A 12407-nucleotide genomic window follows, 5' to 3' on the forward strand; every position below is an offset into this window, starting at 1 on the left:
TGAAAGGGTTATTTTGATATTTAAATGAATTACATAAATATATAAAGTACTTCCCACAGTGGTGGCACAAATCAACCCTCAGGAAAAAAAAAAAAAAGGCAACTACTCTTAGAATCCTATTAGTCGAATGCTAGAACTAAAAGAAACCCTGAAGGAATCTCCAGTTCACTGATTCTTAACTGTGTTCATGTCCTAGACTCCTTTGACAATTTGGCAAAAATTTTATAGATTCTTCCTTCCACGAAAACACAGACGCATTCAATATTTTGAGTAGAACTTCTGGGTGCTTAGACTCTCTGAAGCCAATCCATGTACTGGAATCCAGGGCTCCAGGTGAAAAACCCAAGGAGTCTGATCTTGTCATAGAGTAAATTAATGGAAAAGCCTGGGCCAGCAAGTCCAGATATCCTAGATTCCAGACCCACATCTTTCATTACAGCAGATTCAGAGCTGAGAGTCAAGCTGTAAGCACCATTATGGTTGTACCAGTTGCTAAGATACTTCAGCATTCTCTTACTGGTTAGTAAATAATATGGTATGTAAAAGAAATAAAATTAATTAATAATTGAAATTCTAGCACTGTGATTCCAAGGTTTTTCTTAGAAATAAAACATAGTGCTTTTACTTCTTGGAAATGAAATACAGAGCTAGGGAGCCTAGGTAAGACTTACAGCATACGCGCGCGCGCGCGCGCACACGCGCGCGCGCACACACACACACACACACACACACACACACACACACACACACCTGAGATAAATAAGTCCTATTCTGTAAACCTGCAAAGGAAATGCCCAATTGTACCCAAGAGAAGAGCAGAGTCTGGGTTAAGGAGTAGCTGGGGAGGTTAACAGGAGCCATAAATACATGTGAGAGCAGGGCACATCCCTCCTGGTGAGGTAATGATTCTTCAGTGGGACTGGGAGCTTTGCTTTATTTGACAATTTATGGACAGGTTGAGGTGGCCACTGTGTACAATTGTGAAGAAATCTGTAACAGATCAGCTGCTTGGGATCCCATTTAATAGTCAGAAGAACACACCCCAGCTAATGCCAGCATGAGCCTCCTCTGTCCTTTCCATCGCTCCCCACCTCTACCCTCCATAACTAGCCTCTAGTCGAAGGAACACTGCTAACCCACCCCATGCCCCTCCCCACGCCATCTACTCCCTCACGAGCTTTAGCGGATAAAGCTTCAGAGATAGCACAACCGCCACCCCCCACCTGACCTTGTTTTCTTCTCCCCTCTGCTTCTGTCCACAGGTAACTGGGCTCCAACCAGTTGCTGCCTCACTGGCTGGCACCGACTATGTCCTGATGGGCCTGTGTGGGGTTCCCTGTTTCTCATGCAGCCTTGGTGGAGTGAGACAAAGACACAGACTTCAGGCTGTGGCAACTAGGATCAGTGAATCCCCGGCCATCACTGGCTCCCATCCTGACCAACAGTTGTGGGGAGAGAGGATGACAAGGGAAGGGTGGAGACTAAGAGTGAAAGGAAAAATTAAAAGCAGAGATGGAAAATTATTAGAATAATTTGATGAATAATTTATAGTACAATTCATATAACTTAGTAAGAGTTTAGGGTATTTAAAGAAAAAAATGGAATATATTTTCAAATTTTAATTTGTATATTAATTTATAGTTGTCTACTGGTTGTTAGATATTTTGGTTATTACTCCAGCATAGATTCCTACAGTTTTGAGCTGAAAAGGATCATGCACGTCTCTAGTGCAATACTGTGGAAAAGAAGAGGAAAATTAAGCACAGAAAGGTTAAGTTAACAAAGGTTATATAGCTAGTTAATGTCAGAGCTGAGATTAGATACCAGATTTTCTTATTTCTAACCCTGTGATCTTAGAAGCAGTTGCACAGATATTTTTTTAAAGCCCATATTCAAAAATTTCCTTTATTTCTTTGTCTTTGAACATTACATGAAATAAATTGTTTGCCGCATGTTCTCAACATTATGTCCTAGTTGAACTAACATTAAAATTAGTGAGCATTTCCTAAGCTTGCACTTGCTAAAGAGGTGCTAGGGGGCTACAGTCTTGTGTCTTGGGGATAGGAGAGGGTGGTGGGAGAGAAAGAGATATTCCCCTGAGATTAGAAAGAACTGTAGGTAATCTATATATAATTCATGTATATGTAATTGACAATTTAATGTGCTCATTTATATTAACACTGATAACATTAACAAATTAAGGAAAATTCAGCTTAAACAAACATCTTACCATAATATATTTAAAAAGTTAAGTTTAATTAAATAGAGGATTTACTTTAAAAAGATCAAATTAGAAAAACAGCACCTAAGCCATGAAGTGCTAAATATTTATCTGTACAGATATTAACTCAAACTCTGGCTCTATTATATACTTATGGTAGAAGAGATTTCATATATTTATTCTATATTTTGCATGTTATACATTTTTCATATTTAGAAGAATCTGATCAGTTTCTAGAAAAAGAAAACTTTCAGAAGCCATGTGTATCCATTTATTCTATCACTTGTTCATAGTACCCAATTATTATTTTAGGTCCCCTGAAACAATTAAATGGTAGACTTAAGAGCACTAAAATTTATTCCATTCTTACAGGTAAAACTCAAGATCTGTAAACAAATATATGTATCACTTACCTGTTTTAAAGCCAAGTTGCCAATTATTAAGTTCCACTTTTCAATGGGTGAATCCATCTTCCCAATATTTACCTGTTAAGATGGGTAGTTTCATGTATCACTGAATAACCCACATGCTCTGTACTCTGTTTAAACAGCATATGAAGCCTTAAAGCTAAAAATAATCCTTTAGTATACTCGATGAGCTCACATTGCACGTTAAATGTAATTTTAAATTCACTACAAATCTTGCATCTCACACTCAGCTTGCCTGGGATGTTTAGAAAAAAAATTTTTTTTTAACTTAATTACTAGCTCATAAGAACTAGTAGGCCAGTTAGTACTATCTACCTGCCCTCCGATGTTATTTTACAACTAACATCAAGTGTCATACTAACATGCCAAATTTTGTCTACTGAGGCCTCACATAAATAATTACATAATTTTTAGCTGCTAGCATTTAATTCCACATCACGAAACTTATGTAATTTCAAGAATTATTGACCAAAAAACCCAGATATAAATAAATCATTCATATGTACATAATTTATATTTGAGTCATGACTAAAATTGTTATCAATAAAAAATTCATTCAGTTCACATATGAATTTTGATAATGTACTTCACTATTAAAATGTATACATCTGTTGGCTAAATCAAAGAATAGCCGCCAAAAAATAATATTATTATAAACATATTCAATTGCTCTGTAAACTAAATCATACTTCTCAACCACTTAGGATTCAAAAAATACATATCCAAAACTGACAAGTTTTTCTAATGCAGTCATTTAGAAAGCAATAAGCAATCATCATTAAAAATATACTAAGCCAGGTTTCAATTATTCATTATATGGTTGTTCACTGAAGACAGATGAATGGGTAAAGTGGGAGATATATAAGCGTAATTATTTATGGGTAGTTAACCATGGACAAACTAGAGTTTAGCTCACTGGCTTCAAACCAACAGGTTAAGTGCTACATCAACACTTCCTGTATCAATCTGGAAAACAGATTCTATTCTCTAACTTCACTCTCGACTGTAGTCTCAAAGTATCAAGCAAATGCACATATTAAGATGTCTCAGTGTTTCAGAATAATTATTCCTGCTGTCTTTACTTGTATTATTTCCTTCCTAAGCCTGAAAGTCTAAATTATTGATAAAATTTGTGTTTGCAGCTCTAGCAACCTGAGTCTCTGCTCTAGTAAACAAGGTACAAGCAATGTTTAAAGAGTGAACCTATCTCGGGTTTAGCGTTCAAGAAATAGGTATGAGAGAAATTAGGGTTTTTTTTTATAACTTCTAGAAAGATGTCTGTAGGTATAGGAAGCAATCTAAAATGATTCTGTGAAAAAGTACAAGATGTCAAGACACCACGACTGCTTGATGATCAATGGAGACACATTCATCACGGTCTAGGAAAAGATTAAGAAAGGTGAAGGTGACAGAATGAATGAGCACCATGGATTAGGTAAGCAACTGTGCCAGATTCACTTGGTATCATCACTACCAGTGATGCCTGCAGTGACATGCCTCAAAATCCCCTTCTCTAGAGCTTCAGCTTACAGTCTGCCAGTAAGAAGCACTTGCCTAAGATTTGAAAGGCAGAAGTGAAGGAGAGGCAATTATTTTTGGAAGGTCTCATTGGTCAGATACAGTAGCATCCAGACCTCTTCACTACAAGGCACCCATGGCTTTCTTCCCCTACTCCAGTGCTTCAGGTTATTTCTCTGATCCTCCTGCTTCAACTTCTCCCACATTTGTATAAGCCCAGATTGGTCTATTAAACTCCTTATTGCCACAATACATAACATGGCTCTGTTTTCCTGACCAAACCCAACTGACAGAGCAACTTCACACTATTCAGTTAATTGTATTATAAATCATGATGATCACAATCTCTAAGTCCCTTCCAGTCTAGAAGTCTCTGAACCTGTAATCCTTTTAGTGTAAGATAAATAATAAATAGCAAGTTTATGTATGATGTGAAATAAAATATATTTCATATTTATGAAATATAATTTATGATGTGAAATTTAAAAAGTAGAATATATTCACAAACAATAACTCTATTTTACAAAGAAAAGACTTTTAGAAGAATTTAAAAAAGAAAATAAAACTAGAGAAATGGTGACCCATTTCCATAGTTAGGAAAAACAGTTATGGTATGGGCATTAGGGTGGGGTATGGAAAGACACAGAAAATTGACCCGAGTTGCCTCCAACTTGTAAAAACTGTACCAAGACGCGGGCTAACCCACCCTACTGTCCAGAGCCTAGGATTAATGTGAACTATCTATATTTTTTCAGAGTAGAGAGGGAGAAGCATGAATGTTCTATCTAAAGGCCTTTGCTGGATCTATTTTTATTAGATTAGTTGACCTAATGGTGCTCAGCTAGAGAAACTAAGAACTTGAAAGGTGATAAAGCACATTAGGGCAAGATCTGATAAAGACTTCTGTGTAATCCAGATTTATTTAAATTCCATCTATCTTACAGTACCAGAAAAACAGGCCACTATTTCTGCAGATATACTAACTAGTCTTTTAGCAAAGAGTAGAGCTGAGATAGCCAACAGCCTGAAGATGTGCTCTGTTTGGCCAACACAGTGGTTTTAACTTTCTGAATGTGAATGCCTTTAGGTGGAGTCTGCAGTCTCTACTTTTAATAATCCCTACACCCTTCCCCTCCATAAATGTGTATGTTATTTGTCTGACCCTCAAGTACATGAGTTACGGGTAGGACCCAAGATTTATTGGGGCTAAAGATAAAAGCGGGTTGCGATGACCTTGAAATATAAATACAAATATAGTTATTATAATTGTTATATATACACAAATACAGTTATACAAATATAGCTACTATAATTGATACTAGAAAATGTACATTTAATATGTAAATACTTGAAACAAGGGTACTGAAAGTCTCCATTGAAGTATTAGTCTTTATTTTTAAATTTTTTTAAACATCTTTATTGGAGTATAATTGTTTTACAATGTTGCATTAGTTTCTGCTGTATAACAAAGTGAATCAGCTATATGTATACATATATCCCCATATCCCCTCCCTCTTGCGCCTCCCTCCCACCCCTCTAGGTGGTCACAAAGCACCAAGCTGATCTCCCTGTGCTATGCGGCTGCTTCCCACTAGCTATCTATTTTGCATTTGGTAGTGTACGTATGTCATTGCTATTCTCTCGCTTCATCCCAGCTTACCCTTCCCCCTCCCCATGTCCTCAAGTCCATTCTCTACGTCTGAGCTCAAAAAATAGGTATATTAAAAAAAACTATTGTTATTTCTGGGTGATGAGTCTATGGATGATTTTTATTTTCTTCTTTGCTCTTTAGAGAATTTTTCAAATTTTCATCACTGAAAAAATAGTACTGGTATAATGAGAAATTTTATTTAAAAACATTAATTGGTGAATTAAAACACTGGCAACTAGAAAAAGAAATAATCTCAGCTTTTTGTCTAAATGTAGGTCCTACAACATAAATAACATTAAAATTCACAGAGTATTAAGATGAAAATCATCATATAAACTAAGACCACTCTAAAAATATAAGGAACTGGAGGGTAGCTAAAAAAATGGCCTAAATCCAGTAAGACACTAAACATTTGGAAGAGAATAACAGGAAGAATAAAAAAGTGGGAGGAGTAGAAGGAAAACAAAGAAATGGGAAGAAAGTGGGGAAAGGCTTTTAGGAAAAAAATGTTTCCCTTTAGAGAAGTGAGCATAAAATGCATATAATCCTTGAGTGTTAGCCACTGATTATTGGTACGTTTTCCCCAGAGGCTGTAAAATCTGCTCTTCTGAAGTTTTAAAACAGGTTGATTCTCATCTATCTAGAAGGACACACTGGCAGTCTTGCACAAAGTATGAAGATTTGACTAAATGACCTCTCTCATGAAGACCACAAATCAAATTTAGAAATATGCAAACTGTCCTGTAAAATATTAGTGTTAGTGCAAATGGTACTTCTTGGGTAGTTATGATGTTAAACTTTATTACATAAAATAAATAAGCATAAAGTCCTTTAAAAATATCAGTTAAAATGATAGAAGAAAATACCATAAACATGGAATCTAAAAGTAGTAAGGAACTACTCAGCTTAAAAAGTCTAAAATCTCTAAATACTACTATTCCCCACTAAAACCAGGCTCCTTAGAGAAATGGCTGGTTCCAGGGCTGGGACAGGGAAAGTATAAGATGAGCCTGGAATATCTTGTGCCAGAAAGTAACAAAGTGCTCAAAACATAATAAGGGCATGTCAAAACAACACAGGAACCATTCAGTTTGAAAGGGCTTCCCCCTAGCCAAATCTGAGACAATCTGGGCATCAGAATGAATAACAGCAGTAATGGATTATGACCCATTGAATAGAATAAGAGTCTATTGAGTCCATACTGAGAGTGGGTGGATGGATGGATGGACAGATAGATAGATGATAGGTAGATAGATAGATAGAGGTAAGGGAGAGGAGGGAGAGAGAGAGGGAGGGAGGAAGAGAGGGAGAGAGGGAGATAAGAAAGACAGGGAGATCTTTTCCTTAGTAGAATGCTAAGTAATAAATGTAGAAGGAATAACAGTTAGAAAATGACAATTCAGCAGCCTTCAATGTAAACATGGATTCAGACAAAAATCATTAATATATGCTAAGATAATTGGCTAAAGTTTGTTAAGTAACAGGATATGTCTGCAGTCTCAAAGTACCTTCCTACAGGTTATTTAGTAATATATCAAGAGGAAAAATGTAACTTTGTAATGGAGAAACCTGGCAAACACTGTTATTCAAATAATCAATGAGAAAAATTATGATACTATTTATATGAAATCCTAACTAGTGACTGAAAGGGCAGTGATTACCTGAGACCAGAGGGATTACCTGGTAGTGCGATTAACAGCAAAGGAGCATAAGGGAACTTTTTGGGGTGAGGGAAATATTCTATATCTTGTTTGTGGTGATAGTTACACATATAATATATTTGTCAAAACTCATCAAACTGTACGCTTAATATGGGCATATATTATTACATGTAAATTATACTTCAATAAAGTTTAATTTTAAAAAGATAATTTCATTCAGCAGTAATTGCTTTTATGCTTTTAAAAAATAACATTTATATTCCCACTACCCGGTTTTGTCAAATACTAAAATTTTACCATATTTAGTATACCAATATATCACATATATGTTTAACATCATTATATTGTCAGATATCCAAGGCTTTATTTATATTTATTCAATTTTTTCCTCTCAATTTTTCATATTGAATAATTTCTATTGATCTATCTTCAAGTTCATGAATTCTTTCTTCTGCTATCACCAATCTGATACATTCACTCATTAAGACACGTTTGTTTAATTCTTTGAACATTTTTTCCCTTTAGTTCTTTGAACATATTTCTACTAGTTGTTTTGGAAGATTTTGTTAAATCCAACATCCAGGCCCACTTTGAGTCACTTTCCATTGACTGAATATGAATCACACTTTTGTGTTTCTTTCCACATCTAGTGATTTCAGTAGAAAACTAGACAGTGTAATCATATGTTATAATAACTCTGGATAATGCTATGTTCTTCTGAGGATAACTGGATTTTCCTTCTAATAGGCAGTTAATTTGCCTAGACTCAAACTACAAACTGTTGTCTCTTCCACAATGTGGAGCAGCTCATATCTCTGCTTGGTTCCTTCAGCTACCAACTTTTAGTCCAGCCTTTTGGGGATCTCCCCTGCATCTGTGTAGTTAAATGGTCAGCCAAAGATTTGAAGAGAATTAATACTCAGATTTTGGGGCTCATCCTCTCTGCAGTTCTCTGCTGCTGGGATTTCCCCATAAATTTCCACCTGCTCTGTCACCTCCAAGCTCTGTTATCTGATAATTCAAGCCAACAAAACTTCACTTTTCTGCCACTATAGCTGTGCATAGTAACAGAAGGCACTTAGTCAAAAATGCAAAAACTCATAAATTTTAGCCAGTGTGTTTGTCTTTCAAGTATGGGACCCTCTCACATCTCTGCCTACTTTTCTTCTTCTTCTTTTTTTTTCGTTTGCTAGACTCCCTGACCTTTGCCACCTCAAGCTGGTAAGACTGTGGGTTTTCTACCACATGAGACCCAAGGATTGGGGAATTCCATCAAGCAAAAAAAGCCACAAACTTTGCAACTATTACCCACTGTAGTTATGGTCTTCTAGGGGTAAACTCTAGTTTCTACCTACTTTTGATGACTTTCCATTGCCTGCAAATAATTTATTATCCAGATTTTGTAAATGTTATTCTCTGGGAAGTTTCACTCAACCACTTTATTCTGCCATTAACTGGATTGGGAACGCTATTAGAATTTTACATGCTTGAAATATTTGATAATAAAACAATATACTAAAACACGTGCGTGCACACACACACACCCTAATATCTTTCTGAATGTACAGGGGTGATGCATCTGTTCACAGTCTTGATTGTGGTGATGGTTTCACAGGTACATACTGTGTACTGAAACTCATCAAATTAAGACTGAATTTGTGTGGTTTCTTGAATGTCAATTATACCTCAATAAAGCTCCAAAGAAGGGAGAGAGCTAAAAATCTAGTTGAAACAGTTCCAGATTAAACTTAAGCAGTTCCACTCCACACAGCTATGACTATGGGTTGGTATTCATAACTTAAGAAACATACCTCAAAATTAAGAACAATAGAAATATGCAATCTCATTTGTATTTAATAATCAGGATATGACAAGAACACATATAATTTAGAATTATGCCAAATTTAGGAAATAATACTGAGACTGTGATGGTACCTAAATTGTGCCATAGTTATTAACATCATTATTGGGGGCTCTATTTTTTTGATTTTAGACGTTTCACAGTTTGAATGGGAAGTCTAATGTAAAATTATTAGGGAAAGAGGTTTTTTCCAACTTCACATGCCTCCACTGGAATGTGAGCTCAATGAAGGCAGGAACATTTTCTGGTTTGTTTATTGCAGAGTCCCTAGCACACGGAGTAGTGCTTGGCATATAGAAAGGGTTCAAAAATATTTTTTCAATTAATGAATTAAAAAGGTAGAATGTTTCAAAGTAATTTCAGAGAATCAAGGTTTGAGGCAACAAAAATCACTTTTGCCTAGAGTGGAAAAGTGCTAGGCAATTTACTCCTGGAAAATAGTTTTAAAGACTTTTTTAAAAAAATCCTAAAAAAATTTTAGACCTCAGATAACAGAACTTAAACCCAGCAATTTATAGAATCACTGTACTTGGTTTATTTTTCAATTATATACTACTGTTATATATCTGTAAGAATATCGACTATAACATAGTAGATAACATACTACTATAACATATATCTACTGTTGAAAAGATAAAAATCTAGGAAAAATTATTCAAGTTAATCATTATACCTTTAGAAATAAATTTTGACTGAAGTAAAAGAGGGAGAGATAAAGTTGATTTGGATTCATTTTTAAATCTCCCTTGTTAAAACAGGAAACATACTTTATTGGAATATCGTTTTTATCTGTGAACATCTAATCTTTAGCTTCATAGAATAACAAATTTGAAATACAACTGACCTTCAACAAATTGGGTAAGTAGGCTGTATCTGATATCTTATGTCTTAAGTTCTCTATCTTTATAGGCCTTCCTTAAAATCCTATAAGCTGGGCTTCCCTGGTGGCGCAGTGGTTGAGAGTCCGCCTGCCGATGCAGGGGACATGGGTTCGTGCCCCGGTCCGGGAAGATCCCACATGCCGCGGAGCGGCTGGGCCCGTGAGCCATGGCCGCTGAGCCTGCGCGTCCGGAGCCTGTGCTCCGCAACGGGAGAGGCCACAACAGTGAGAGGCCCGCGGACCGCAAAAAAAAAAAAAGAAAAAAAAAGAAAAAAAGTCCTATAACCTTGTTTAACCTGATTCTACTGCAGACAGTCATAAAAATGAGAAAAGACTTTAATGGAGCAAAAAGATTAAAGTAACCATAAACTGGCATTGTATAGTTATAATGATTTTTACTCCTACTTTCACAAATGAAAAAAAAATTGTAAAATTTTTAAAAGAATTATATTTTGACCATAGATGAAAGAGCTGACTTTCAAATTGTGCTTGTTTTAAGTTTAAAAAAAAATTATACTCATCCTTCCTTCTCCCTGGAACAAGGGACTACAGTTAGAAATCTGCTACAGCATCCCAATTAGAGACAATAGGCAACTAAATTAAGGTGGTGGCAGGTGGGGCATAAGGGAAAAGGAAGAGGATTTCACAAGTGGAACTGACAGTCTAGAGAGTTAACTAGATAGAGAGAGGGGAGGTGATTGGTAACATTAATAAACTGACAAGAATGGTAGAAAGCACAGTTAGAGTGAGAGAAGATAATGAGTTTAATTTTGAATGTAGTGAGTGGTGTAATCAGCTCCGGAGGACAGGAAAGAGACCGGAGATACAAATCTGAGAGTCAACAACGTGCCAGGAGTGGTGGACTACACGAAATTACTGATGGAGAACATGTAAGACAAAGGTACTAAAACTTCAAGAAAACCTCAAATCAAGAGGATGAGCAAAGAAAAAAGTAAACTAAGAAGAAACCATGAAAGAGGTGAGTGAGGAGAGTGTGGGGTCTCAAAGTCAAGGGTAATAAAAATTTCAAGTAGAGAACAGCCAGTGAAGGGTCTCTAGAAGGTGAGGCTTTGGGGTTTTTGTTGTTGAGAAGTCATTAACCCAGAACTGCTTTAATAGCAAATAGAGCATCAGAGCTGGAATACAGCTGACAATGATTCTCCAGCACTCTTATCAGAATGGTAGTACTCTGCCTAGGAAACTTGAGATCAATTTCTCTAAGCAATTAAAACACCACAAACTAGATGAATATACCATGTCAGCTTAGCCTGATGCCACAAGTTACTCACTTTCCATCTTCTAATTTGGTTACTTTTACCCCTCTCAGATCCAGAGAAAATTTCAAGTGACAACTCCTAGTCTTTAATTTCAGCTAATCAATCAGCCAATTCTGACAACTCTCTTTGAAAATGAGTTCTGGACTTCAACTATGTCTCACTACATCCCGTTACTACCCCACCCTGATCCAAGCCAACCTCATCTCTGGCCTGCAGTATTATTCCAACAGACTCTCAACTTGCCTCCCTGCTTTGGTCTTTGGCCTCTTATAGCTCTGTCTCAACACAACAGTCAAAACAATCTGTTAAAAATAGCTATCAAATCACATCACTCAACTGTTCAAAACCTTCCAAAGGCTTCCCATTTCACACAATAACCCACGTCCTCACAATGACCCACAGGTGATCTCACACCCTGTGATTTTCCCCCTCTCTCACTTGGTCCCAGCCGTATCGGCCTCCATGCTGTTCATGTAACACAGTGGTTCTCAAACTTTGATGTGTATCAGAATCATCTGGAAAGATTGTTAAAATACAGATGTTGAGCCACACCCCAGAGTTTCTGATTCAGTAGCCTTGGAGTGGGGCTGATGCTGCTGTTCAGAAGGACACATTTTGAGAACCACTAATACTACAAATCAACAACAGTCCTGTCTCTGGCTCTGGCAATAAAGGGGACATTCTTATCTCAAATAGCCTCAAAAAATAAAAGTAAACAAATCAGTAGATGGAAAAGTAGTAACTCATGGCATCAAGCCATGATAACACGGTATATTCATCTAGTTTATGGTGGTTTTTTTTGTTTGTTTGTTTGTTTTTTGTTTTTTTGTGGTATGCGGGCCTCTCACTGCTGTGGCCTCTCCCGTTGCGGAGCACAGGCTCCGGACGCGGAGGCTCAGCGGCCATGGCT

At 36.6% G+C, this 12407-nt stretch overlaps 1 protein-coding gene across 6 annotated transcripts in view; it reads right to left on the bottom strand.

Moving 5' to 3' along the window:
* Positions 1-12407, bottom strand: part of SLC41A2 (solute carrier family 41 member 2) — a 134844-nt gene that overhangs the window by 75498 nt on the left and 46939 nt on the right. For all 6 annotated transcript variants that reach the window (XM_024127361.3, XM_024127360.3, XM_024127359.3 and 3 more), the window contains exon 4: positions 2635-2706. In XM_024127361.3, the coding sequence (XP_023983129.1) occupies positions 2635-2706 (72 nt within the window). The remainder of the gene's footprint in view (positions 1-2634; positions 2707-12407) is intronic.

The sequence above is a fragment of the Physeter macrocephalus genome, chromosome 6 (assembly GCF_002837175.3).
Source record: "Physeter macrocephalus isolate SW-GA chromosome 6, ASM283717v5, whole genome shotgun sequence".
Lineage (NCBI taxonomy): Eukaryota > Metazoa > Chordata > Mammalia > Artiodactyla > Physeteridae > Physeter > Physeter macrocephalus.